At 38.0% G+C, this 27,763-nt stretch overlaps 2 protein-coding genes across 16 annotated transcripts in view; one reads left to right on the top strand and one right to left on the bottom strand.

Moving 5' to 3' along the window:
* The window catches only part of GALNT3 (polypeptide N-acetylgalactosaminyltransferase 3), a 53,248-nt gene extending 40,386 nt beyond the window's left edge, over positions 1–12,862 (top strand). For all 3 annotated transcript variants that reach the window (XM_072040896.1, XM_072040895.1, XM_072040894.1), the window contains exons 17-18: positions 472–10,970; positions 11,937–12,862. The gene's annotated coding sequence lies outside the window, so the exon portion shown is untranslated. The remainder of the gene's footprint in view (positions 1–471; positions 10,971–11,936) is intronic.
* CSRNP3 (cysteine and serine rich nuclear protein 3) overlaps positions 1–27,763 on the bottom strand; it is a 102,459-nt gene that overhangs the window by 14,869 nt on the left and 59,827 nt on the right. For 11 of the 13 annotated variants that reach the window (XM_072040886.1, XM_027462031.3, XM_021272053.4 and 8 more), the window contains 2 exons: positions 16,937–17,107; positions 2,123–2,382 (listed from right to left, as the gene is read on the bottom strand). In XM_072040886.1, the coding sequence (XP_071896987.1) occupies positions 2,123–2,382; positions 16,937–17,107 (431 nt within the window). Of the gene's footprint in view, positions 1–2,122; positions 2,383–6,535; positions 6,668–16,936; positions 17,108–20,135; positions 20,266–27,763 lie in introns of those variants that run through there. The other 2 variants (XM_072040890.1, XM_021272060.4) reach the window with 2 other exon arrangements.

Raw genomic sequence — 27,763 nt, 5'->3', positions numbered from 1 at the left:
AAGTGACTTGAAGATGATTTTAAAGTCTTTATCTGCTTTTAATTAACAGAAATTTCTTATTTGGCTCTTTACTTTTAGCAAGTAAAAACATAAACAATACCTAATATTATTAAGACTCTATTCCAATATATTCCTGTACTTCTTTTCTTTTCATCAAATTCTACAAGAGAGAATGCATTCTACCTACGGGTTTCGTATTTTAATCCTACAGAAAAAAATTAAATGGGGAAACTGAAATTGAAAACAAACAGGCTAAAAAAAAAAAAAACACTGAAAATGTTACTGTTTGCTTATTTGTTTTCAAACAGAAAGCCTTTTTTGAACAAACTTTGCTGTGCTCTGGTTTCTAATTTTCCTAATTTTTCTGTGCAGATGGACAGTAATTTACATTCATATACTGATTAGTAGGTTTTCATTATATCACTGACATCACCTTAGAATCTACAGCCTTTCCTTTTTGTGTTCATTTAGAAATCATGTGAATAGCAAAACATCTCTTCCTGGAAGTCAGCCAAGGGATCTACACAGTTACAGCTCAATTCACACTTGATGCTCTGAAGATCCTGTGATGCGAGATGTTTAGAGGTATAATCTATCTCTATGATAAATCACAAGCTCTATCCTTTTGTTTCCAGCCTGTCCAAATATCCATCTTTAATTTACCTTTGTCCTGAGTAGTTTTTATATTTGTCTTCATTATGACAGTTCAAATTTTATGAACTATCTCAGAATGTTTCACAGTTAAAATAAAAAAAAAAAAATAAAAAAACGAAAAAAAAGTAATTACAACTTATTCAGGTATTCAGACAAAACCTATGAACAAAGTTCATTCTAGGGGAAAAATACTGTGAGATTTCTTAAACTGGGAAGGTGCCAGTTTGTTTTATGCATACGTAGCCTGAAATACCTTAAATAGAGATAATGGTATCAGACAAGGAAAAGGAGAAGGAGAAGCTGTGGAGCACAGCAGTTCAGCTACAATTGTAGATATTGTTCACTTTTAATTACAGAATTATTCTGAAAACTAGTCCAAAACACAAGCCATCATATAGGAAGTTTTTTCATTCACTAAACAACAAAAATGGAGCTTTTGCCACCGCTTTTAGAGAGGCGGAAGAGACACTTCCAAGAATGCAATCCCCTTCTCTCTTCTCCTATTCTTTTTGTTCTCCTACACAACTTGTTTCCTCTGCTCTGCTAAATTAAAAAAAGATAGCTTTAAAACTATAGCTAAGATTTGCTCTGACTAGCTAAACTGATATAGTGGGTTAATTTGTCTGATGATTCTTTAACACAGACAACTTTTGGTAAAGTATTAAAGATGCATGAATAAATATTTGTATAAATATTTGTATAAATTGGTACATTTAAAAAAAAAAAAAAAACTTATTCTGTATTGTTGTTACCAAATTTGGTCAAGTTCTCCAAGAAAATAAGGTGTCTTGTTTTCAGTACTTAGCATGTTACCCCTGCTTTCTCTAACGGGGCACTGTGCAAGGGCTCAGAGGACTTGCTCACTTCCTGGCACTTCCAGACTCTGCTAGATACCCTGGCTGAGGCTAAGTTCTGCTGTTTATCTGCCTTTGTCATCCTCTCTGTGAGAAAACAGGGAGTACACAACCATACCCTAGTAAAGCACTTTAAGTACTTTAGTACACATTAGTACTTTAGAACTGGAACAGGCTCCCCAGGGAAGTGGTCACTGCACCGAGCCTGACTGAATTTAAGAAGAGATTGGACTGTGCGCTTAGTCACATGGTCTGAACTTTTGGGTAGACCTGTGCGGTGTCAAGAGTTGGACTTGATGATCCTTAAGGGTCCCTTCCAACTCAGGATATTCTATGATTCTATGAAAACAGGGAGTACATAACCATACCCTAGTAAAGCACTTTAAGTACTTTAGTACACATTAGTACTTTAGAACCATATCAGCACTTCATAATATCTAACAAAAATATACCTTCAGTAAAATAAAAAAAGAAAAAATGCCATTGTTTCCATTGAAATCAGACTGGAAAGGAAGGAAGGGGTTTTGATTAAAGCATTTACATCATGCTCATATCACTCTGATACTGTTCATGGAAATACATAAGGGCAGGGATCAAAATCAAATAATTTTTACCTTTAATTTTAGAGAATTGAGTTTTTCCTCCCTTAGATGCTCTCTTAGCATCTCCCGGTGAAGCCTCTCCTGTTCCATTGCAAACTCTCCAAGCGTGTACTGGCGCACACTGTTGTGGCGAGTGGACATTCCCAGTGTGCTTCCTCCTTGGCTAGGAACACTGGTGAAGCCTTGCCTTCTCGTGAAGTAATACACAGTAACACAGTTAAAATGGACATTTTTTGTTCTCTTCCTCTTCTCTCTTTTAAGGATTGATGAAGCTGGAACAGATGCGAATTACAACATTAATGATAACTTGTAGTCATATAACAGATGACTACATAGTCAGGTAGTTCCATTTACCTTAATGATACATATGTACGTGCTAAAGTTTAGAGAAGTGCAGTCTAAATAAGGGAATAAGATTAGAAAAAATAACCATATAGATAAACCCAGAAGCCATTACAAACCATTAAAATGAACAATATAAATCCTTGTCCAGGACAGCTGTTTTTCCTCTGCATTTTTTAAATGTTTATCCATTTTAATAAGAAAGGAAACAAATCCCAGCAAGAAGAGTTTCTTTTATAGTGTCACCTCAAAGCGACTGATCAGTCTACTTGTACCTCTTTAAAACCCAGTGAACAAAATGACGCTACATATGAGAGCAGTCAGAACAGCAGACCAGTGCCTCCTGCAGATCTATAAACATGACAATTACTATGTCAGCAAGGCTCTAGTAGAGGTCTAACACTTGATCTTTAAAGTATTGGGTCACATTAACAGAAAAGATTCCTATATTTTATATTCTAAAATATGTGACATCAGTGCGTTAGGGTAACTATAAAGGTAGTATGTTTTGTGTTTCTGAAACTCTTATTATCACAGAATAATATAGGAATAATGCTGATTTACGATCAGATCCTTTTTTCCTTCACCTTTACCCTTTCTGCTGACATCCACTGAATATGTCTGTATATATATATTCCTGATATGTAGAATTTTGACCCCCCCAAAAATAATCTATTTTTTTTCTAATTTTTTTCTGATTCCCTTCACACTCTTACTTGTTTTTTCTTATAAAAATACGCAGTTCCATATGAAAGGGATTTATTTAAAAATATATGCCAAATTTTAACTGTCAAATACTGTTCTTTTCCTACAGACATTCATAATTCCTTTCAGTGATACTTATCTATTGTCTCTCTCTGGTAACAGGGTTAAGCCTTTAGTGCAAAATACAAGATACAAACATTGGAGAGACACTCCTTGATTTTTAAGATGAAACAGCAGCCTGATTTATTTGATTTATTGCAAAATGACAGCAGGTTGTCAAGGAAGTAGGTAATACATTACTGCTTTGCAACAACTGGGCAGATATGACTGAGAGACCAAACTGCCAGAACTCAGGCAGTAAAGTGATTTAACAGGTGCCTGAAACCACTTTTGAAAGATTTGAAACCATTCCATAAAAGCCGTAAGAGCATTGTGATGTACTCTGCTAATCTAAAATTGCACCATCTCTAGAGACTAGAAGTACTTGGCCTTCAGCCTTGGTTTCGTAGCAGGTTTGGTTTATTGTCACAGTTAAAATAGAGTTCATTCCCTAATGTAGCAAAATGCTAATCATCAGAAATCTAAAAAACTCAAACTTTCATGTTAATTAAGTTTAAAAAAAAAAATAGAATGATCTAACTATGAGAGAAAAACATATTGGAAAATATATTCTTGTAGCCAAACTACAGCTGGTATACCCTACTAACATAATCATAAAAACATGTTAGGTTCCATGAAACACTGAAATAATAAATTTTTTCCTAAATATTGTCAAGCAGCTGAAAATATAGTAAGTAACATGTACTTTTTCAGAAAAGCTCCAGATGTGTTAGAGTAGAAGTATAAAACAGATAAATAAGCACAAGTCCTACCATTCACTTACCTGTTCTCAGTGACGGGTGTTCTAAAAAGGGTGTAGGATGTTCACAAAGGAATTAAAACAAATTGTTACATTAGGCATGTTTAAACTTACAACCACTTTTAAGCAAATCTCTCAACAGAGCCTATCAAAACTAGTTATAGAAAGGTTCTACTGGGTGCCAAGTGTTATTTTATTAGAAGAGAATATTTGATAGGTTTATGCCAATTTTGCATACTATGAAATACTGTTGTACTGTTTCTTCATACATGTCACAGTTTCAAAACAAAACTGTTTAAAAAAAATGAATAGAGTTGAATATGGGTATTTTGATATCGTGACTCTTTCAATTCAGAATGAAAGGAAATGTTCTCTGTATTAAAGTTCATTGCCTATATGCTCTTGCACATTAAAAAATCCTGCTCCTAGTGAAGAAGGCTTCTAAATCATTCTGGAATTTATCCTATATAATATCCTATATATTCTATATCCTATATCCTATATAATTAGCCGATATAACAGTATTGATATTATTTGGATTTCAACTGGATCTTGCCTGTATTTGGGAAGAAATAGTGATAGACGCTGAAGGGCAAACACCAGTATTTTTATTAAGTAAAAGATTCAGCCACAAATGGAATAAGAGATAAAACTATGGTAAAATATTAAAGGAAAGAAAATATAAAAGGTTAATTTTACATATATTTGTCTGCTTCATGCAGAAATAGAAGGTTCCTATAGATCGCACAAGCTGGTGAATGGTTTGAATTTTCAACTTTAAACTTCAGTATCTACTACATGAGGTTTAAATTTATAGCAATTAATTTTAGACCTTAGCTACGGAATTCTTGACATGGTTGCTTACTGGCAGAAATACGAAATGTTGGAATAAAAGTGATAAAAGTGTTTCCTTTTTTTGTGTTTCCTCTTTTTTTTTTCCCTTAAGTCTGTCAGTTCTATGGAAGTACTAAATTACAGTACTTTTTATACATAAAGAAATCAACCTGAATTTTTATTCACCCTTTACACACTAACAGTTAAATGAAGCTAGGCAGACCAATCTAACAAACAAATTCCAGTTGGAAAAAATAATGTAATCTATGACAAAAATTAGATGACATGAATAGGCTTTTCAATTATGTGCATTTAGAGGGAGGAGCAGGGATGCCCATACGTGCATGTGTGTGTTGTCAAAATTTAGAACAATTTAATACATTACCATATGTTTATGCCTAAATGTTTGGTCATCTGTCTCTCTCAGTAGACTGTAGTTGCCATGAGCCGTCTGAAAGAACCCATTAATGCATTTCCTCAACTTTTTTTTATAGTTCTTCTCACTTTCAGCAATTAAGTTATCAGCGCCACACCATCAAATGTTTTGTTTGTTTGTTTTATATGTCACTGGCAAAAACTGTGTTAAAATGGAGCTAAGCTGAACTTCAAAGAGATACTAGGGTACTGTCACTGCAACACAACCAGCACTATAAATCCAGCACTATACAACTGTACTAAAGACAGTGAGAGCTGGCGTGCATTTGTTGTAAGTCATTAAAAATCATGCTTTTATTTATTAACATCATAGATCCTAGCCAGACAAATTATATGCTAATCTGTGTAAGCAAGCAAGCACGTAAACAGAGACCTCGGACTATATGCAGTTATTTTTTTCTGAAACACATCGTATCTTTTGGGTTTGCTTTTGTCTCAACCAAGAACATATTAAAGGAAGAGCTAAGGCTCTATGAATAACTCTACAGTTACCTCTTCTGTGTTACTGCTAGGAACTAGTCAGAGTAAATTCATATTTATGAGAATGTTGTTTACAAGAACAGAGCAGGCAGGAACTGCAAGAGATAACAAGATTTGATTTGGTTACCCAGAAACATTAATTAGAGATGTTCAGGTGCCGTCCCCACACCCCCCCCTTTTTTTTTCTGAAGATACAATCAGCCTTCTGTCAGTGAAGGCACTGGAGAATTGTGACCACCTCAGTAACAAAGGACACACAAAGCACAGTCAGTGCTGCAAAGGCATTATGTTCTTGTTCTCCTGTACTTCCTTAAGTTTCTGAATAGAGCACTGCCATAATGTGATTTCTCAAAGGTTATTATTTGATATTGAAAGGAAGTGTTAAATATTTTCCAGCATCTGGGATGGAGTGCTCTATAACTCATTCAGTCCTTTTGTTTCAAGGCAGCCAAAACTCAGATTTTTATATCATCTTACCAGGATTCAGAGCCACATGTTACTTTGCATGCACCACACCTTAAATAGTAAGTTTGAATCAGCAGTGCTAAGGACACTGCTTAACTCAAGACAGAGCACAAGGACATGCAGAATATTTATTTTCTGATACATCAGAAATCAGGAACATTTGCTAGGCATCTGTGGAGTCAGTTTCAAAGGTGAAAGAAGGCAGGAAAATTTTCAAAGGCAGGAAAAGCTTGTAACCTAACAATTTATCCAAAGAGACTGTAATCAACAGGCTTCCCTGCTTGGACAGTCTCAGAAGTACTTACAGGACATCTGGCTGTGCAACAGTGATACCCAGGGATGCCACTATCATCCATTCTGTGCAAAAGGGGCAGTATTAACTCCAGCCAGCTTCTGTTATGCAGAGATGTGGTCGTTTAGCATCTGCTGGACACACACTGTCAACAGGAACCAGAAGGTGGTTTTTGAAAATTAATGCCACCGTCTTGGGTCTAGCAGTTTATAATGTGCAAGGATACCAGTGGGAATAGGAATATTCACCACCATCTGAAACTACCCAATGGATCATGCAATCTTTTAATATATTTACATATTACAGGTCTGATACATAAGTCAGACATGTATAAATACCTTTCCTGGTATCCTCCAGGAAAGGAAAAAAAATACTCCATTTTCACAAAGTTAAACAATGAATATAATTTGTAGTTCCATGTTCTAGGATTATATGGAATGTAATATATTTGGCAGATATGTAAGTACCATAATGCACAAAATCTGTCTGTTATTAGAGGGGAGGATGATACTGTTAGCATAATTACTGCTACAGATCTGTCCCTCAGAAAAAGTCACTTTAAAAGTAAAATCTGAACAAGGTCTTCAGACATAAATATCTTCAAAAAGCCCTGCCCAGAATTTGTCATCTGAAATGTTAACAGCTCAAATTTTGATTTTGGGGATTTGACATTTAAGTGGTTCAGTTTTGGGGTTTAGCAGAACAGAGCCCAAGTTAATAACCTGCTTGCAGTGAGCTGCAGTCCACAGAATCGAGCCTTCTCCCACAGGTGTCTGCCAAGCCAGAACGGTTGTTGCACTTTCAGGGACACCGCACAGCGCTATTCATGCAGCACTCAACCTGCACTAAGCCACAGCACAGGTCATCTGCAGCACAGGCTATTAATGGAAACTGGGAACCATCTGCAAGCAAACTTCCTAAAGGTGAGGCCAGACTCAAAGACTTAAAGTAAAACTTTTATAGGCAAACATGGATGGTTAACCCATCCTGGAAACACAGCCTGCTCTTTGTCCTTGCCCTTTTGTTATCCTTGTTCATGATATTTATGCACACATCCATTGTAGGATGCATCTTTTCCTCAGCTGTTAAGATTCTCTGTCTCTCTTAACAATTCTGTTTATCCACAGCAGTTATAACTACTTCATGACTACATATGGTAATTCTGCCGTTTCTCTTCACACGCTGCTCTGGCTATCGAACATACAAGGAATGTCTACGGATTCCAAAACTGAAGAACATCTATATGGCAAGCCAAAGAGGAACAGAACGCTACAATGCCTAAACATCAAGTTTTTCATTACAGCCCTTCAGTTTTCCGTGTTTCAGTAGGGCTGTTTTTCAGTCATTGACATACATAACATGTACTATATAACTGTAGTACTGAACGGGGACAACTGTTCAGTAGTAATTCAAGAAATTAAGATTTCTTTCAGTGATTTTTCCGTAAGGCTACACACTAACATGCATGAAAATAGCTTTGTCACCTGCAAGACAAAACACTTTTCTATACACACTCCTACAAATTACACAGGTTAAGGCTTGACTCAGTAAAGCTGTCTTACCCAACATGTGGTTTACTAGCCATGGAAAGATAGATCTACTAGGAAATGGCAGTAAACGTAAAATGAATAGACACACAAATGTCATCACGATCATTCCCATTAGTGACAAATTATAAGCATGGCTGGAAACCATGCTGAGCCACTAAGTCATACCTTCTATTACCAACATTTTTATTAAAATGGTTGCAATTTGAAATGGTAACTTTTATCTATCAGAACAAAAAGTACTATTTTTATACGTCGTTGAAAAAAGACTCATCAACAAAGATGAAAATAAGCATCCAAGCCATGTGAGGTTAGAGAATAAGAAAAGCCTTTGTTCATCAATAATTAATAACAGTTAATAACAGTTAATAAGAAAGAATGAAGCAATTTGTAAGGCAGAAAAGTTTAAACATGTATAGAGAAATGTGTGAATAGACTAATGGTGAAAAAAGATGTAGCACTACACAGATTTTTGTAATATATTTTAATGTAACTAGGACACTATGGTTAGAGACTGCCTCCTCAGTGGCATCATTGTATGAAAAAAAACAAGTCCTGCAGCTAAATTAATTTCAAATAATGGCTGCCATCACATTGTTCTTACCAAAAGGCTCGTAAGATTTCTTGCACTTACCTTCTGTATTGCAAAGAAAATTTCTTTTTCATTTTACATCTCTTTGGAGGACTGAAGGTTATAGTATCTGAGAATTTTATTACTAATGCATTTTTCAGTTTTTTCAAAGCTGTATATCAGCATCTCTCTAGCTTACATAATTGTACCCCTTATGGCAGCCAGGAGGGCCAACCGTGTCCTGGGGTGCATCAAGCACGGCATCGCTAGTAGGTCAAGGGAGGTGATTGTCCCGCTCTACTCTGCGCTGGTGCGGCCTCACCTCGAGTACTGTGTGCAGTTCTGGGCACCACAGTATAAAAAGGACATGAAACTGTTGGAGAGTGTCCAGAGGAGGGCTACGAAGATGGTGAAAGGCCTGGAGGGGAAGACGTACGAGGAACGGCTGAGGGCACTGGGCCTGTTCAGCCTGGAGAAGAGGAGGCTGAGGGGAGACCTCATCGCAGTCTACAACTTCCTCGTAAGGGGGTGTCGAGAGGCAGGAGACCTTTTCTCCATTAACACCAGCGACAGGACCCGCGGGAATGGAGTTAAGCTGAGGCAGGGGAAGTTTAGGCTGGACATCAGGAAGGGGTTCTTCACAGAGAGAGTGGTTGCACACTGGAACAGGCTCCCCAGGGAAGTGGTCACTGCACCGAGCCTGACTGAATTTAAGAAGAGATTGGACTGTGCACTTAGTCACATGGTCTGAACTTGGGTAGACCTGTGCGGTGTCAAGAGTTGGACTTGATGATCCTTAAGGGTCCCTTCCAACTCAGGATATTCTATGATTCTATGATTCTATGATTTCCTGTCTTAATTTGGCCCTCCCTACACCATACGAAGGGATTCTCAAAGCATGGAGCAGAAAATTCAGATACCCATAGGATACTTCCAGACCTCTGCACATTGAGGTGAACTGTTTACCTGTGAGCCCTCCCCACCCTCTTCAGCACCTCAAGCTATATTGTGTGCCCTGCCCTGAGAAAAAAACATTGTCAACTTGTGAAAAAGAAAGATACAATCACAACTCATTTCACATTTGAAAAATTCAAGTTAAGCTATTTCTTATGTGCTGGTAACACATCTTATGATACACATCCAACTCTCATGTATGAATAAATTACAACCAAAGAATCACAGAACTGTAGGGGTTGGAAGGGACCTTGAAAGATCATCAGGTCCAACCCCCCTGCCAAAGCAGGTTCCTCAGAGTAGGCTGCCCAGGTAGGTGTCCAGACAGGCCTTGAATATCTCCAGAGAAGGAGACTCCACAACCTCCCTAGGTAGCCTGTTCCAATGCTCTGTCACCCTCACCGCGAAGAAGTTCTCTCACATGTCAGTGCAGAACTTCCTGTGCTCTAACTTGCAGCCATTGCCCCTTGTCCTATTCCCACAAACCACTGAGAAGAGGTTGGCTACATCCTTCTGTCCTCCACCCCTCAGATATTTATATACTCTGAGGAGATCCTCTCAGTCTTCTCTTCTCCAGGCTGAACAGACCCAGATCTCTCAGCCTTTCTTCATAGGGAAGATGCTCCAGGCCCCGTATCATCTTTGTGGCCCTCTGCTGGACTCTTTCCAGGAGATCCCTGTTTTTCTTGTACTGGGGAGCCCAGAACTGGACACAGTACTCCAGGTGAGGCCTGATCAGGGCAGAGTAGAGGGGGAGGATCACCTCCCTTGACCTGCTGGTCACAATGGATTAAGAAGGTAAGCAATAATGTAATAATGTACTAGCAGACAAAGTACTCTCATATGCAAATAATGAATGTTCTATACATCTGCACTTTTCATCTGCTTTGAACATCCTCGTTTTGCTCTGAGTAGTGTACCTAGAGCAGGGTAAAACCTGAGAAAGAGAGAGCATTTAATTCCATACATCTAATGGCCAAAATAGAACCCAGAACCCCCATATGAGGGAATAGATCCCGCTACAGCTGTATTCGTGTAAGAAAAGCAAAACATGTTTCCTAATTTTATAAAAATCCTGATAGGAATAACATTTTAAGCCCGTAACGTTTTTCAAACATTTTTACTAAGCAAACTGGTAGTTCTTCGATTACTAAACATAAATAATCTTAGTTCTGGCTGAACTCCAAATCATAAGCACTTTCTTCTGCTGTCTCAGCTATTCTCCTGATGTCAAAGACCCATTAAAATAAATGCGAACCATATGGCCACTCGGCAGATTACAAGCACTCTTGCATCAATGAGGGCAAAGAAATTCATTGTCACCATCATGGAAATATCTAAGGCACATGAAAATTTCAAAAGGCTGGAAAAAAAATGTATCCTTTTGTATTAAAACTCTATCTGAAACAGGAAGAAATGCTAATTTTCTTAAACCCTACAATCCCATTTGTGTACTTTTTACATATTTTTAGTGCCACATAAACCACTATGGCAAGGAGGATTAACACCATTCTCCTGCTCAATGACTTTCTCATGTAGTGTTTCATCAAGTCTAATGACACAGAACAGCAAAGCCCCACACATCATAGTAACGTAGGCCAGAACATCAGTGACAAAAGCCACCTTGCTTCACTGTCTTCCTAGAAAACAAAATATTCCAGAAATTTCTTATACCACTCCCCCACTGCCTCCCAAAATGTATTTTTCTAAATAGACTCTATATACTAACTTAGAAATGTAAAACCCTTAAAAGTGAAGTGCTTCCCCTTCATGCCTGGAAACCCGCATTAAAAGGAAGTGCTGTGTCATACTATGTCCCACCCCAAAGAAACACATGGGCTTGAGGGCAAGCAGACACTTTCTGAAATAAAAACTGAATGTGGAAGTCTTTAAGGGAGCTGCATACTCAGAAAAGAGTAAATTGAGTACTGGAAATTCGATGGGACATGGACAACGTTGTGGAACCTAGCTTAACAGTATTTCACTGCTTCATCCTTCTAGTTCCTTCCTCAGGTAAAATTAAAGCTAAATTAATCTGACAGGTGTGGCTGGATGGGAATGTTTGCTTAATGCCACATTTATGTCACATTTTAAAAGGTTTTTGAAAAATACTAGTTTGTAGAGAAGTTTGGCACAAATGGGACAGGTATTTTATTTGAGCTTCAGTTAAACATTTTACCTCGCTGTCAGAGTTTTCTTTAAAATCTTACAGAAATGTTAAATTCTTTAAATACATACTAAAAGCTGGAAATTTACTGCTAAAATTTCAATGAAAGCTGTAAGTTTCCTTCTTCACCACTCTTTATCTGATGAATGCTTTTCTTTGACATTGGCTACAACAGTCCAGTTTCTCCATTCTGCAAATATAATCAGCCTACAGGGAGAAGTTAACTGCTCTCTGCCTCACCATTTGCTCTAAATGCCAGCTGCTATTTCTTGGATGATTATTTCTGACGTTGGCCCTAGCTTCAAGCACTGTGAGGAGGAAAGCTGCCACTGCGTATCCTTGCACAACAACTGTAATTGCTGAACTCTCCTAAGATGTTACAGTCAATCCTTTGTCCCATCTTATGGATGACTTCTGTGATTAGCCATTTGATTCAAATGCAACTACCCATTTAACTGTCCACTAATTTGCATATTCAAACATTCTGTGTATGTTACAAACATCTTCAACAAACACATCATTTAAGGCAAAAACTTCCCCTCTGTAGAGTGTGTGAAATGCACTAATTTAATTGAGAGAAATCTTCAAAAGCAAAGACATAGAATTAATCACACAAATCCTTCTAAAAATCAGTGGGAGCCTGCTTCCTAATCCCTCTTTACATTTTTGAAAAACTTCTACAATAGTCATTACTCCAGATGAAAGACAGCTGCCAGGTTTCTCTTGAGGCATACCCTGACCTATAATTTTGTATGAACATTTGAGCTAAAACATTGCACCACATTTCACTGAATTTCTTTCAGTTTCTCAGTGTTTACTGCCCAGATTAACCCACTTTTAAAATCAAAAGTGAGACTCTCTCAACTTGTTTGCATTTCCTAGTGTTAGTCAACAAATGACAATGAGAATGTATTCCCCATTAACAAGGAAATTCCAGGCCTTGTGGCAGGCAGTATAAATCACTGCAATATGCCACAAATAAAGAATGGTTGCATTTAGCTATGCTTCTACGTGTTTTCCCCTAATAAGCCAGCATCACCACATTTAAGTCATTGAGATTTCTGTCTCTTACCAGTAATAAAATACAAAGTTTAAGCTCAAGGCTCAGGCGTTATGTTATGAACCTCATACCAAATAATACTTTATCCTTCACATAAAGAAGACCTTCATAGTGATTTCCAAGGATTTAATATCTTCTTCCAAATGCTTTGTGGCCACACAGATGAGACAGCTCAATTTGTTGGTGACCACAGAACATTCAAAACAGTAGTTTTAAGGGCATATGGACAGAAGTGCATGGAAGATTTGTTTTTGAATACTTTTGCTTATCTTTGATTGCAAAATCAAAGATGGTAAGAGTACTTAGATACTGAAGGGTCTTCTCAAAACCTTTAATAACTAGCCACATTCATAATAAGCCTAAGGCATCTAATACTCTACAGACAGCACTGCATCCACCCTACTCAGCATAATGACAGGACTTGTGATTATGGCTGGCTGTAGGATAACCTTGTTAATGGCAGTGATAAGATTTAACAGTGCAACACAGAAAACTGACTGAAGTTCTACTGATGGTTGAAGATCATCTTGACAGATGAGCTAGTTTTGGAGATTTCACCTGCCTGAGAAGGTTCTACAATAAAGGCATTAGTCTGAAAGTTTCAGCTTCACTACACTGAAGTTGAAATGGCACAGGAAAGCAGCAGTTCCTCAGAGTATATTCCTTAAGAGATTAATCCATGATTAATTTGGTGTAGAATGTTTTTAACAGCACTAGAATGCAACAGCTCTTTCAATGGCATGTAATTCTGCAACTTAAATTTGGGTATTTTTCTTTATCATAAAAATGGATCAAGCATTCAGGGACATGTACATCCATAACACCATAACACAGGAAAAATCCCTCACATCTGAGCTAGTGCATGGAACCCAGTGTCCCTCAGCACACAATTGTAGGAATGGTCAGGGAGTTGTATAGATATCCTGAAGGGCAACTCCAAAGAAAACTCACTGTGGAGCTGATGAACCACAGCAGTGGGGTGAATCACAGCAGTGAACCACAGCAATTGCGCGCTCAACGGGGCAATTTAAAGGAGCTCAAACAGTGGGTGTACTCCCACTCTACGTGCAACAGTGTCCCACAAAAGAGAAAAAAGAATGGGGTAGTAAGTGTCAAGAAACAGCTTAGAGAAGTAACTTCTGTCAGTGAGATAGTCAGGTATATATTACAGAGGCAAGAAGTCTAGCCAGCTTCTCTTGTACATTGGCTCTTTTCAGTCTGTTTACTGAAAAAAATTGTACAGAACTCTTTTTTTCCATACGTCCTTAGAAGTACTGTTTTGAGTATTCAACATCAAAAAGCTCCCATCTTTTATTTTGGGAGATTAATGTGTTTAAAGAATTAACAGAACATCATTCAATGTACATCATTAACAGTTTTGTTACTGAACAACACACCTGCATGTAGTTTGCAACTAGTTTTCAACCCCTTAACATCTCCATGCGACACCAGGATTCAGCAGGTAACTGAAATGACACATTGACAATTTCTAGATATTTTACTTCTACAAAATGCTGAGTACCTCAAAAGGATCAGTTCACTTCCTACCCCTTCCTAGAACTCAAAATATGCTTTTCCAAATAATGCTGTTTAAAAAATCTACAAGTTAAAAAAAAATTAGTACATAAGAAGTGTTCCTGTCCTGAAAAACACAACATACACAACTGATGTCAACCAATACAAACAAAAATGAAAACAAATCCTGTGTTTAAAAAAACCACCAATTGCCCAATTAAAACATTGCTTCTAGAATCAAAGCACTTGAAAATTGAAGAATGTGAAAAGAATAAAGTAAAATAAAGATTAAATCTCAACAAAAAAAGTTTTATTTTTTTAGACGTAGTCATTTATCAAATTTAAAACGTCTTTCAGCATTTGACAAGTATCTTTGCTCCTTTGCATCTATTTTAAATGTAAATGCAAGTATTCTTTATTGCAAACATTAACTTTTACCATCAGACATCATCACCTTTTTAGTACAGAGTTCCTAGTATATATATCGGATGTGCCTAAGGCTACCAAATGAGTGATTTTTCTAACACTGCTCGATTGGCACATGTTGACTGTATAAACATGAAAAAACAATATATGATAATATTAAGAAGGAGCAACATCTCACTTACAATGTCTTAACAATAAATAAATAAAGCCTGACTTCCCCATCAGATGCAAAACTGAGTGTTTTGCATACTAGGAGAGAATTTGGATGCAAGATGCAAGTGATTAAGTTACAAAGGCTGTGCAAATATGCTGTATACAATAAGAGTAAAGCAGAATGTCAGATACCAAAAGATGCCTCTGTCATATATCAGTCTGCAAAAGTCTTTTCCTTGACTCCTGTTCAAATGCAGCACCTAAGCCACTTGCTCAATTCCTTCCCTCTCAAACCAGCTTTATGTAATACTATGAATATTCTGATTGAGTTCTTGGAATTTAGGCCACTGCATCTGTATTAAAGAAAATACTGCTTAAAAAGTAGTATCAATGATTCAGACAATTTTCTTTTCCTATTTCCATACTGCCAGCTGATGTATATATGTATATGCATAAATGTATTGTGTACAATTTGTGTATATATTTGTGTGTGTGCGCGCATACACGTGCACGGACCACATTTATTACTCTGGCCACAAATATCTCAGTTACATGGATCATTAATCATAACACTCAGAAATCCTATAGTTTCCCTTCCAGGTATTATTGAGAAACCAAACTATGTATTGTGTCAACTATAATCAAAGCTTACTGTTATATGCATGTATTACAACTTTCAAGATGTTCCTGTGAATTACTAGCTTTCTTTGTATTTGTGTATTCACAAAAAAATTGCTGTCTTCTATGTGGGTGGCAATGACTGATGTAACAGGACTGCTTTCAGTCTGTGATGAATAATCATGTAAGTCTTTAAAGAGACACAAAGTTAAAAGATCAGCATGCAAGTAATATTGCCACCAAACTGTTTCTTAATACTACTGAGATTTATTCGGTCGCTTACTTCTTTATAGCATTTTAATAATAGAAGATTCTGTATTTGTAGGGGACCTTAAATATAATATGCTTCATCAAGATTTTTACACATACATACTTCTGAAAAGTTTTGTCTGCATAACCTTTGCACAGAAAAAAAGAGGAGATTTGAACCTTCATGTCGAAACCCTATCTCAAAATGCACAGCAGCATTTGGCAGAAAAATCAATCATAAGAACCTTCATATCACATGGTACAAACACAATTTCTAGGCACATGCTAAACCACGTATTTGTAAGTATCATGTTGTATATGGGTGGTGACAAGGAAACTCACCTACTCCTTGGCCCACAGTTTTAAGAAACAGCTTTACAGCCACAGACTCTGGTGGAGAGATTTGTATATAGCAGAGCTGAAGGATGGAAACCCCAGCTTTTTAAAACATGTAGTTCATCATTAAAACAGCATAACCACCACCAAGTATCATAAACTACAAAAACAAAACCTTAATTATTTCCTCATATACATATATGCTGCCCACATAATCTACCTAGCTTTGCTAACTTAAGAACAAATGCTTATCTGTACACAGAAGAATTGCTGAGTACAGAGATACCATCCCCTGCCTGAAGAACAAAAACTACTGCAATGATAGGTGCCTCTGTGTCTAATACACAATGTTCCACAATTCGGGAGAAAAAAAAAAAAAAAAAAAAGTATGCTATTTTCTTTGAAGAAGAACTCTCAGAATACAATACTGTAGATAGCTAACAGCTGCATTACATTTGTCCATAGAAAATAAATAAGCTTACCTAGAGCATCTTCCCTACAGTTCCTGCTTGAAATACCTTAAGCACAACTCCCAACGTGATAGAAATACATACATGACTCAAACAGCAAACAGTCAGGGGCTTCCAAGAGACTTCAAATTTTTACAGTGACAAATAGATTTATATAGATAACATGAAGACAAAAAGGTACAGGTCTGCTAAGTTGTTCTGAACAAGTCACATACTCTGAAAGTCAGCTTTAGCATCTGTTCAATTTTAAATCGTCACGTTTATCTAACTATGGTGTTTGTAATTATTATTATAATTTTATTTTGAGGAACAGAAATAATTGTTTAAATACACAACATCAGTACTTACGGGTAAAATGATTAGAAGTGGATGGATTGACACTATCACCACTGTCAGCACTTTCACTGCTAGAAATGTCATCATCTGATTCCCGCACAGAGGAACAAGGTGAGGAGCCATCAACTTCTTCAAACTTCCTCTTTAAAATTCCACTCATTGCTGCAATGCTGTCACATGCACCTGTAGCAGGAACAGAGGCAATGAAGCATTGAAACATCCAACTGCAGAATATGCAGTCATAGTCTCCAAAGTCATTTTTATTTAGAAGTACCAATAACTTGCCACTTCTCATCTTGAATAGCCATTTAGTATGAGATTAGGTATAATTAATTAGGAGACAGTGAAGCCACAGGAAAGAAAAAAACCTTCATAAATCATACTTTCTAACTTGCTACCTGTGGAAATGGTTAGTTACATTGTTAGAATAATGGGTAACAGACTGGTTTCAGGGTATGTATTTTGCCATTTGGAAGTTATCCCTTTTCATGTAAAAACAAAAAATTAATTTGAAATATAGACTCTCTTCAGGTCAGGGAGAACTGGGTCTGCAACAGCCTGATGCTGTCCATGAGTTGCAAGGTGCTTAGCATTCCTGATTTCTATGGACATCAGCCCCAATCTAGGTTATGCTGTGAAACACAATGAAAAAGTGGGAGTTTCTCTTCTAACACTCTCATTTGGGAGGAAGAAATGTTCACGAACAGATGAAGAATAAAGAAGAATAAATCATACTGAACATTATAGTTCCCACTGCCAAATATGTGATCTAATTAGTGCTCACATCACACCTAAAAGAAATCGTAAGTTAAGTATTATCTGATAATTCCGTATTACAGAGAGATAAAAGGCAATGAAGTCACGAAGACCATGTATCAGTTTCACACTCAATAAACCCTTACAATTCAGAAATTCCCCACTCCAGTCAGAGATACTAATTGCTTCCCAAACTCTCTCCTCCCCATTTTAAGAAATGAGATGCCTAATATGCCCCTGAAGTTACATAGAAGAGTATAAGTATTTAAGCAGGAATTTAGCATCAAAGGTAGAAATTTACAATGACTATCACATAATTAAGGAGAAAGTGTATCTTTAGTGTAACCAAGGAGAGATGAAGGGCAGCTGTAGCTCGTTCAGAGGACACATATCTGCCCCAGTGCCTCCTGCAGCACTGCAGAGGTAAATGGTGCTAATACTTATCCAAGGCAAGAAGTTTATCTAGGACTGATGATATCCTAGATGAGCAGGATGCAAAATCCAGAGGACACCACAGAGTACTGCCAAATCCCACTAAAATCAAATCACATCCCTCCCTCAAATAGAACAACTTAAATCCCTGCAGCTACCTCTAGGACTAACTGCTTCCAAGCCAGGTACATTCTGCTTCAGACAATGAAGCCCCAGAGCTCCCTTCCAACCCAAACTTTTATGATTAAGTTTGTCAAAAAAAAAAAAAAAAAAAAAAAAAAAAAGCACCATGAAACTGTCAGGAAACTAACATATGTCAGGCTAAATGACTACTAATAAAGGATACAAGGTCAAGGCACAGACTCCAGTTGTGGCCATACTTCTTAACAATTAGCACGTGTCACAGCTTTGGCCCAGGCCACCTAGCACTCTCCTGGATCCTGCAGGGTGCAGCTGGTACTAGAGCCATGCCCAGTAGGCAGCCTGGATGAGGGCACCCTGTTTTTGGTGGACAGCTGACAGCCACTGTGGATGAGACTAATAACCTGCTGCTTCCATCAGAAGCCAGAGAATGCTGTCCTCAGCCTGCATCTTCTCATCTTTTTAATTATCACAGAGGTAGCCTTACTGAAGTAGCAGCTATGTTCTGATCCTGTTCTGACAGCACTTTGATAGATCCTAAGATATGTTTGCTAAACCTCAGAGGCAGTCTAGTACCAAATAGATTGAATGTCTCCTCTGCATCCCATAGCTCCCTTCAAGCCCTAAGATGAGTTTCCTTCTGTGAAAAATCAAAGGCAGCTTGTCACAGGATTGCAACCAACTTTTGGCCTGATATGAAGCTAGAACAGGACAAAGATGGATGTATGAAGCTGACAGCTATGAAAAACATATTGATGGATTCATCAAGTTACAGAAAGTCTGTAAGACTAATTCAAAACGGTAATTCAGCAAACAGATCTGTCTGCAGGAAATGCTAGGAAGGAGACTGAAGAATAGTACAGCTTCACCCCAGTGCAACAGAAATTAGTTCGAATTATTTGCTTTGCTTTGCTGACAAAGCATTTTACATTGCCTGCCAGATCCTAAACACAGCAGGATGAAGTTATGGGGAAGTTTGAACTTGCCTTTGTAAGCCAAAACTAGAAATTACAGATACATTATACAAAACTTTCATTATGTTATTTAATTACAAGGGCTAGAACAAAAGTTTTATAATAAAGGAGATCATTCACCTCTTAAGGAAGTAAAAGCTCTGAGAAGCACATACATGATTGCAGCAAGTTTAATATCCTGTCTCCAGTAGCAGTCAGTATTTAATGCTTCAGTGGAAAGCAATGGAATGAGAAATTCAGCCACAGCCCACTGCAAGATACACGGCTCTGCTTCCTCATCCTTGCAGTCAATTTCCCCTAAGCATAAGGCTGAAATGTTGCTATATTACTGTGCACAGCCTCTTAAATTCATTTGACTTGCTCTCCCAAGGCAACAAGTTTCATATTAGTTTATCAGGAAAAAAGACCAACAAAACAAATCTCCCAAAACTATAGCCACAGACCCTTCAAAATCACAGCAGTTCCAGCCTTTACAATATTTTGGACAGTAAGGAGCAGCAAAAATACACCAGTGTCCAGCAATATGCTTTACCAGAGAGAACCCCACCTATACTGGTATTTCCCACAAAGTGGAAATAGCTGAAGAGAAGTCACTGAGATCTTATTGCATTTATATAGTGATACTTACATTTCAATCCCCAAAAGCAATTAGATTACAATGGAGGTGCAGTGCACCCCGTGATGTGTATGGAGTTAGGAAACATGGTTATACTTGGGGGGGATGTGCGGGGATACAGGGAGGGCATGGCGATGGAGACACAAACAGAACCACAAAATCAAGTTCCTCAGCCCAAAGCTGAGCCTGTCAATCCACTGAATCCACTGCAGTTGCCTGAATGTGTGTTACTGCCTACATTTGCAGTCTCATAGCTGCGTAACTCTTAACATTCTCAGCACTGAGGCCTCACCTGGAGTGCTGTGTCCAGTTCTGGTCCTCTGGTACAAGAGAGACGTGGACATTCTGGAGGGTGTCCGACGTTGGGCCACCAAGATGATCAAAGGACCGAAGCACCTCTCCTATGAGGAGAGGCTGAGAGGGATGTTACTGTTCAGCCTGAAGAAAAGGAGGCTCAGATGGAATCTCATCAATGTCTATAGCTGAAGGAAGGGTGCAAAGATGATGGAGCCAGGCTCTTTTCAGTGGCATCCAGTGCAAGACAAGAGACAGTGGGCACAAACTTCAATACAACCTGGTAGCCCTGCTTGAGCAGAGGTTTGGAACAGGTGACCTCCAGAGGCTCCTTCCAGCCTCAACCATTCTGAATCTGTGATTCGGCATCTGCAAAACTTGCCAAAGCAGCGCAGCCAGAACAAGGAAGAGAAAGTGGGGGGAAAAATGTGCAGATCTGAAAGCACTTGTACACACAGTTACTATTCAAACAGGTTCTTCACAATTCTGAGTTAATGATTCCCAGAACAAGAAACAGATTCCCAACAGAAGGTACCCAACTCCTGAGTGTAACGTACAGGGAGCTCTGGTCCCTAACACAGCCCTCCTGATTCTGGGAACTGGTGCTGTGTTCAGTAGGGCAAGGGAAAAAAAAAAAAAAAAAAAAGGCAAGCAGACCTGGTCTGCAACCTAGGCAAGTGGCAAGTACACACTGCCAAGCACACACAGTACAGCCTCAACTAGTCACAGTTGCACATGCTTGTTTTACTCCTTGCACTGGCACAGGGACACAGAAATGGCTGATTACTGTCTGCTGACTGGAGAACAGCGGCTTTCTGCTAAGAAGCTCAAAACTTTTGAACCACTCCAATGCCCCTGTCTTTTGACTGTCCAGTCCTTAAATAAAAACTGCTTTCCTGAGAGACTCTACCTATCTGTCACACACTTCTTCAAGGGCATCTAAGCTTTTTTAGGGTCTCACTTTCAAGTTCCCCTGGCGTAAAGGCTGCATCTGCACATACTCAAAAGTTACAGAGCTTTGAGATGCTTGAGTAACTCATGTCCACGTCTCCCTGGGAGCTGGAAACTTGGTGTTCTTCCAAGCAAGGTGTCTAAGAACAAAAAAAAAGTGGAACATGATTTTGTAGTGCATGTTGAAAACTGAGAGAAAGGGTTGGGCTGGACCCAATCCCATGAGTGATTGTTTATGTACCTGAAGGCTACTTAAAACAACAGAACACTTGGCAAGCTACCTGTGCACACTCTCTCTGGCCTATGAATCTTGGCATTATTTTCTACAGAGTGCAACGGTCCACATCTAGACAGAGGACTAAGAGTCTCTCTAAGCTATAGCTCAGAGGCAGCAATTCCTGAAAAACAGATTCAGGTCTCTAGCGTCCTGGTGAGCATTCTTAAACTGTTAAACTACTGTGTGAAAGATAGGACACCTATTCAGCAGCAGATTTTTAAAATAAAGTTGCTGTAGGAGTGACCTAGGCTCTGTTCTTGAAGATACATGGGCCTGCCATCAGGACAGGGGTTTGGACTGTGGCTGTGCAGCACTGGGATCTCACATACCAAACAGCTGAGTTGGGGGGTTCAATGCTAAACGGTAGCCATCCAGAAGTTATGGATTAAAACATTCAACCATCTAATCTCTAATTACCTTGCTTCTTATTCCACTAAGGTGAGGTGATTTAGGGACTAATCTTGAAACCTTACTCAGAAGCAAAAGATCTGCAGTCCTCAAAAACCACAGGCTATCCTTACCACATAACAAAATATATTTCGGTCAAAGAGAGTTGCTGGAAGTACAGGGTATTTTACAGCCGCCTCAACACTACTACAGAACACATGCTCCTCCCCACAGCATGTTACTGGACTGCAGCATCAGTAACTCCTGGCATTGTACATGTGACCTGTCTTTAAAAATGATGGGAATCTGACAAATTCTAAAAGACTTTAAGAGGAAATATTTGAAAACAAAAGCAGATGTATTAAACAATAGAATCTCTTGGGCAATGATAGCTTGGTCTGCTCATTTCATAATTCATTTTCTGAGCATTGATCCCCCTTCCTCCCCTCAGTAAAAGGCAACTGAATTCCATTAATTTGTTTTCTGGCCACCTTAAAATCAACTCAGCTTCCTTAACACTCTTAATTAGATACTTTAAATGTTACATTTACATATCACAGTTAACATATAAGCAAGATTACAATATTTAGTCGGGAAATACATCCTCTACAACAGGGCTTGATTTAATTGAGAGGGCATTAGCACTTGAATTTAGACAGTGACACAGAATTTTGTTGTAGCTTATAGACACTTTCTTTCAAAAATATTTCCAGCCATTATGATTCCAAACATGGAGGAAGTGAGGTGGCAACAATGAGGCTGCCAAAGGAGATGGTCAAGTGAAATGGCTACAACAACTTAAACGGCTAAATAAATACAGGCTAGAAGTCAAGTCAAGGGTAAAGATATAAATTCATACTGCCTCTGGCAGGAATCAATTATGCTGGCTATTCTGACCTCTAAATATGTTCTTCTGGAAACAGGAACACAAAGAGCTTGCTCTTATTCTCTCACTTCTTGCCCATTTATTTTAAGACTTATTTTCAGTTCTTTATTAGTCCAATTACTTCTGTGAACAAACAGCAGGGAAATGTTCTATCTGTGTTAAAAAGTACAACAAACAAACCAAAATTTTGCAACTCTTGTGGTTGAAAGAACTCTCACTCCCTAAGACTTTGAGGAAAAGACCTGAAACTGTTAGTGGAGACATCTCTCAAATATCAAATAAGTGCCTAAACAAATGAACATTTGTAAGTTCTTGACAATTGATGGCAATATGGACTGAGTAACAGCACAACAGATGAGGTAAAACTGTAGAGAGAAAAAAGATGAGAGGATTTTTAGGCTTAAGTAAAAAATTCCTTTCCTACAGAAATTGGTAGCTGATCCAAAAATGCTGAGTTTCAATTCTTCTCCACTGTTTAAGAAAAATTATAAGTCAAATAGTGCAGCCATGTGCTGTCATGATCACTGAAGGCCAGTTATAAAGGAGGTGGTAAACAAAGCAGATACAAAAAACACAGACGTCCTTGAAGTTGTGTTATCATGCCACAGGTATTCATCTATGCTATGTTTTTGATCATGTAGCTAAGGATATGCACTAGCTTAGCTCACTTTCAGGAAGCCAGCACAAATGGCAGAAGCAGATGAGTTGTACCAATATACCTTGCTTCTCAGCAGAACTGATTTGTCCAGCAGAACGGTGCCCTAATACAGTCACAGTGCTGTGAAATGTATTCGTAGCTTCAACAGGCATCTCTAAAGTGTAAATATTAGATTTTTGGATACCAAAATAAATACAAAGTAAAGGATCATATGAGTGCAAGAATTATGCTATTTCCCAATTATTCATTGCTATTTCATTGCAACAAAAACAAATTTTGTTGCTCTTCTAACATAGGTTTCCTTTTGTCACACACTGAAAAAATTTAATTACGTATACACATTTGATGCAGTTGTTTAATATGCCTTACCAAATATTGTTAATAAGAAATTGTAGCATAAGTAGAATGAAAAATGGTCTTAGTTTATTATGCACCAAATCCTGAGATATTAAAGAGCTGCCTGTGCACAGCCAGCAGCCATTTGCGTTTTAGTATTGCTGCAGTTTGTTATACAATAGGCATGCTCAGCACGTTCCCTAATGGAGGCTGTTTCAACTTTCCTCTCCTTAATTCAGCGTTCAAATTCCAGCTTGGCAGATGATTGTGTCCAACCCAATGCCTTTGCCTTGTCACAGCCACTTAAGAAAAGGCACAGCTGCACAAATACCTTCTCATGTGCCCATGCAAGTCCTGATACAGACCTGGAAGCGCCAGCAGCTTCCAGGTTTTCTCTGAGGGAAAACACACAAATTTGCGTGGAGCCCGGATGGTTGGATCATGTCTTTTATGTCTTTCCAACTTCAACAACAAGTCATTTAAAAGTTACAGTGTGAGCTTTTTTTTTTTTTTTTTTTTTTTTGGGGGGGGGGGAGGAGAGGGGAGGGAAGGGAATCTGATAACTTAACTTAAAATCTGATAGCCACCAAGCAAGAGATTTTGGTTTGTTGTGTTTTTTTTGTCCCTTTTCTCTTATTTGAAGATCAAAGCCATAAAAAAACTCCCATAATATCTTGTTTTTAAACTGAAAGAATAGAAAGAACAGTATTAAGCCAATTAGCTAATATCCTCGCAAGGCTGTGAGAATTTTTCAGACACCAAATACATATTTGTGCAGTCATTAATAGTAGTTTGGTGACATGGTCACAGATTAATGTCTATGGTAGCTCAAGACACTTCTTGAAGAGATTAACTCTGACACCTTTTTCTACCAGTAAACTGGGAAAAAAAAAAATACTATAAACTAAACTGCAGCTCAAAAGTATCAGAAAAAACATTACTTCACATTACTTTCTTTAGCAGGTATATTTGATGAACAGTGTAGATGAAACAAGCCCCTGTAAACAAAAATAATTTTGTTCAGGAGGAGACAACATTTAATTACCACCAAAGAAATAAATGAGCATGCTCCATGGCATGATCATAAAGTCATGTCTTCGTTCAAGGCTTAGCCAAAATTAGTAAAAAGATGTTTAAGTGCATCTTCTTCTCCAGAGAACGGTCAATAAAACTATTCAGACTGGAAAATATAAAATATTAATATCTACTGGAAGGCTGTAATGTTTTGAAACTACTATCTTCCAAAATAGCTTTATGGCTATAATAATTCAAGCTTTCATGTCTAAATCAAGGACAAAGTACAACCAACATAAAATGTTACAATTTGCAGGTTTAATGCACACCCAAGACAGTACTAAGGAGGCATTCAGGCCCACAAAAATCATACTTAATTTAAAAGAAGGTTGTTGTGTTTTTTTTCTTCTATTATTTACCTTTTGATGTTTCACTATCTACACAACCAGAAAAAATGTTTTGTTTGTTTGTTTTTTCTTTTTTTTTAGCAATAATATGTTGATAATAAACACTAAACAAGAAAATTCACTGAAAAACCCATAAGATGCACAACTCATTACTGAATGCAGGTAATACTTAATTGATATAATAAAACAACTGACAAGTTCCCTCCTGTCACTGAAATGTATGTAGTGTTGACAATTCACCTTTTCTTCTACAACTAGCACCAGCTAAAAACAAGCTACTCAGTTATCAGCTAGAAATACACGCAGAATTTAATTGCAGATTTACAAAAAAATACCCTGTGAAACTAAAGGAGCCTGATTCTTTATGGATGTGCATCTTGTCGCTAGATTACCTAAGGCACAGGAGGAGGTTTGGTTCACTGATACTCTTCCCCAGAGCATTTGATGCATTCTGTGTGGTTACCTTGATATTCAGGGATTTAGTCATAACGAAAACTTTTTTTTCATTGCTGTAAACTACCATTCTCTTCTCTACCTCACCACATATTTGTGGAATACTTGAAGACAATCTACTACTCTTTGAAACCCAGCTGAAATGAGTTAAAGGGTTAAAAAAATAATGAGGAAAACATAATGGACATATGGGACAATATGACAGGCACAATAAAATCATAACTGCATAAGCCTATTTCCTTAAGAAATCAGTCAAAAAGATCAGCTAAACTCAGATTTCAAATTCCTGAAGTTAGTGACCACAGAATGAAAAGGTTGATTTTTAGGTAGAGGCAAAACGTGTAATCAATAAACTGAAACATTTGTATATAACACTGTTTTCTCAGTATTTTTTATGACTGACAAACTCAAAAGGTAGGATTTTTAAAGCATATGTTCAATTACAACCAATCTTACCCTTAATAACTTTGTGGTTTTGGCCAGCAAAAATTATACACTGGTCCTCACTCACTCATGAGATTGCATCTCAACACAACACCCATTGAAGGAAATGTATGACACTATCACAGCATTAATATGTAAAGCTATAGACCACAATGAGATTGATCTAAAATTAGATCCTAATTGTATTAACTCGACTGTTAACATTTATTTATTTATTTATGTAATATTAAAGAAAATCTGGAATTTGTGGCAATAGTGGCTTGGAATCAGAAGAAGCATGTCTAAAAATCCTTTTCAGTTCAGTTCACTTTATATTTCAAAGCCGAAAACTCTTCCAGAAGGCTGACCAAAAAGCTGCAGATCTAATAATAAGTATGTGTACCCATCCAGTTCCCAAGATACTTGTCACCAAGTCAGTGATGAATAGAAACGAAGCAGCTAGCCCACAATGCCATAGCACTGCCTGACTTGTAAGCACCTTGTGACCATTCGACATCTCAGCCAGAGGATTCTTCTGGGACAAAATTAATTATCTGCCCTATGCTCTCCTGAAAAGCCCTGCTGTGAAGGTATGTGGATTACACTTTCAAACATGGGTATGGTGTTTTTTCTTTTTAATTTGATATAATTTATTCTGCTTTATCAAATCTCTGATTATTCTGTCTTTTCCAGGGGAGCTGACGAAGGTTAATACTCTGTGATTTTCACTTTGCCATGTTAATGTTGAAGATGCTTGCTTAGAAATCTGAGTGGGTGAGGAGGGCATAATGGTAAACAACTGAGCAACTTAACCAAAAGCTACAAAGTTAAACCTTAAGCTACTCTGAAAGCAAAGGTTCAACAAAGCCTCTGGTACTGCAGGAGAGCAAAACAATGGGGACTCTGCAAGCACTTTAAGTCCTCCAAGAGTCATGGGGTTTCCCTCCCCACACAGCAATTAAATACTTGAAGACAAAAACGTTGGCTTGAGAATAGACTGCTCAGCTCTCACGGTTTGTGTTGGAAATAAGGAAATAAGTAGTGGTATCATTTATTATGCACACTAAAAACAATGAATAAATAAATTTTGTGGCTTTCAACATTTTTTTGTTTACCCTTTCACTCCCAGACAAATGACGCTTGCTAGAGATTTGCTGTTTCTTAGGAAAAACAACTGGAGACAGCTGCGATCCAACTTACGTTTTTTAACATATCCATGCTAGGTTAAGAGTACACTCTGTTTAATTCTAATAAAGAGAAAACTGCAAATCTGGTAAGCTAACTGCTGAATTCAGGCTTCTACTCAAAAAACAACCTCCCACCACCACAGCTGTATCAGCTGAGTTCACCCTGGCAGCAGCAGCACCCAGACGCTCCCAGGCACTGGAGGAGCCTTGGCCTCCGCCTGCAGGAGCCCAGGGAGATGGTTTCAGAAGCAGCTGCAGCGCTGGTACAGAAATGTCAGCCCCGCTTCACAGTCGGCAGGGCTGTGTGGCAGCAGAAGTGGTGACACAAGGGCAGCTCCCTCTGCTTTAAGCAGATAGCACGTTTATTGCAGTGTTTTATAGATCCCCATGCTAGCTTTATGCCTGCTAGCTAGGGTACTGACACTAGAATAGCTGCAGCAGCATGGTGCTCAACACAGACCGATTTATCCTGATCTGCAGCACAGATGAACAAAATGACTTATTTATAGGCACATGTAAAAATGATTTACCAGTATGAAGTAAGTAAACGTAACACCAAACTCTTCTTGATGCCCTCAAAGAAGCAGAATGCTAATGAAAGCTACCATTACCCAGAGCCTTATTCACATGATGGTCTTACCCTACAT

The sequence above is a fragment of the Anas platyrhynchos genome, chromosome 7 (assembly GCF_047663525.1).
Source record: "Anas platyrhynchos isolate ZD024472 breed Pekin duck chromosome 7, IASCAAS_PekinDuck_T2T, whole genome shotgun sequence".
NCBI classification, from domain to species: domain Eukaryota; kingdom Metazoa; phylum Chordata; class Aves; order Anseriformes; family Anatidae; genus Anas; species Anas platyrhynchos.
This window is presented reverse-complemented; position numbering and strand designations above follow the sequence as displayed.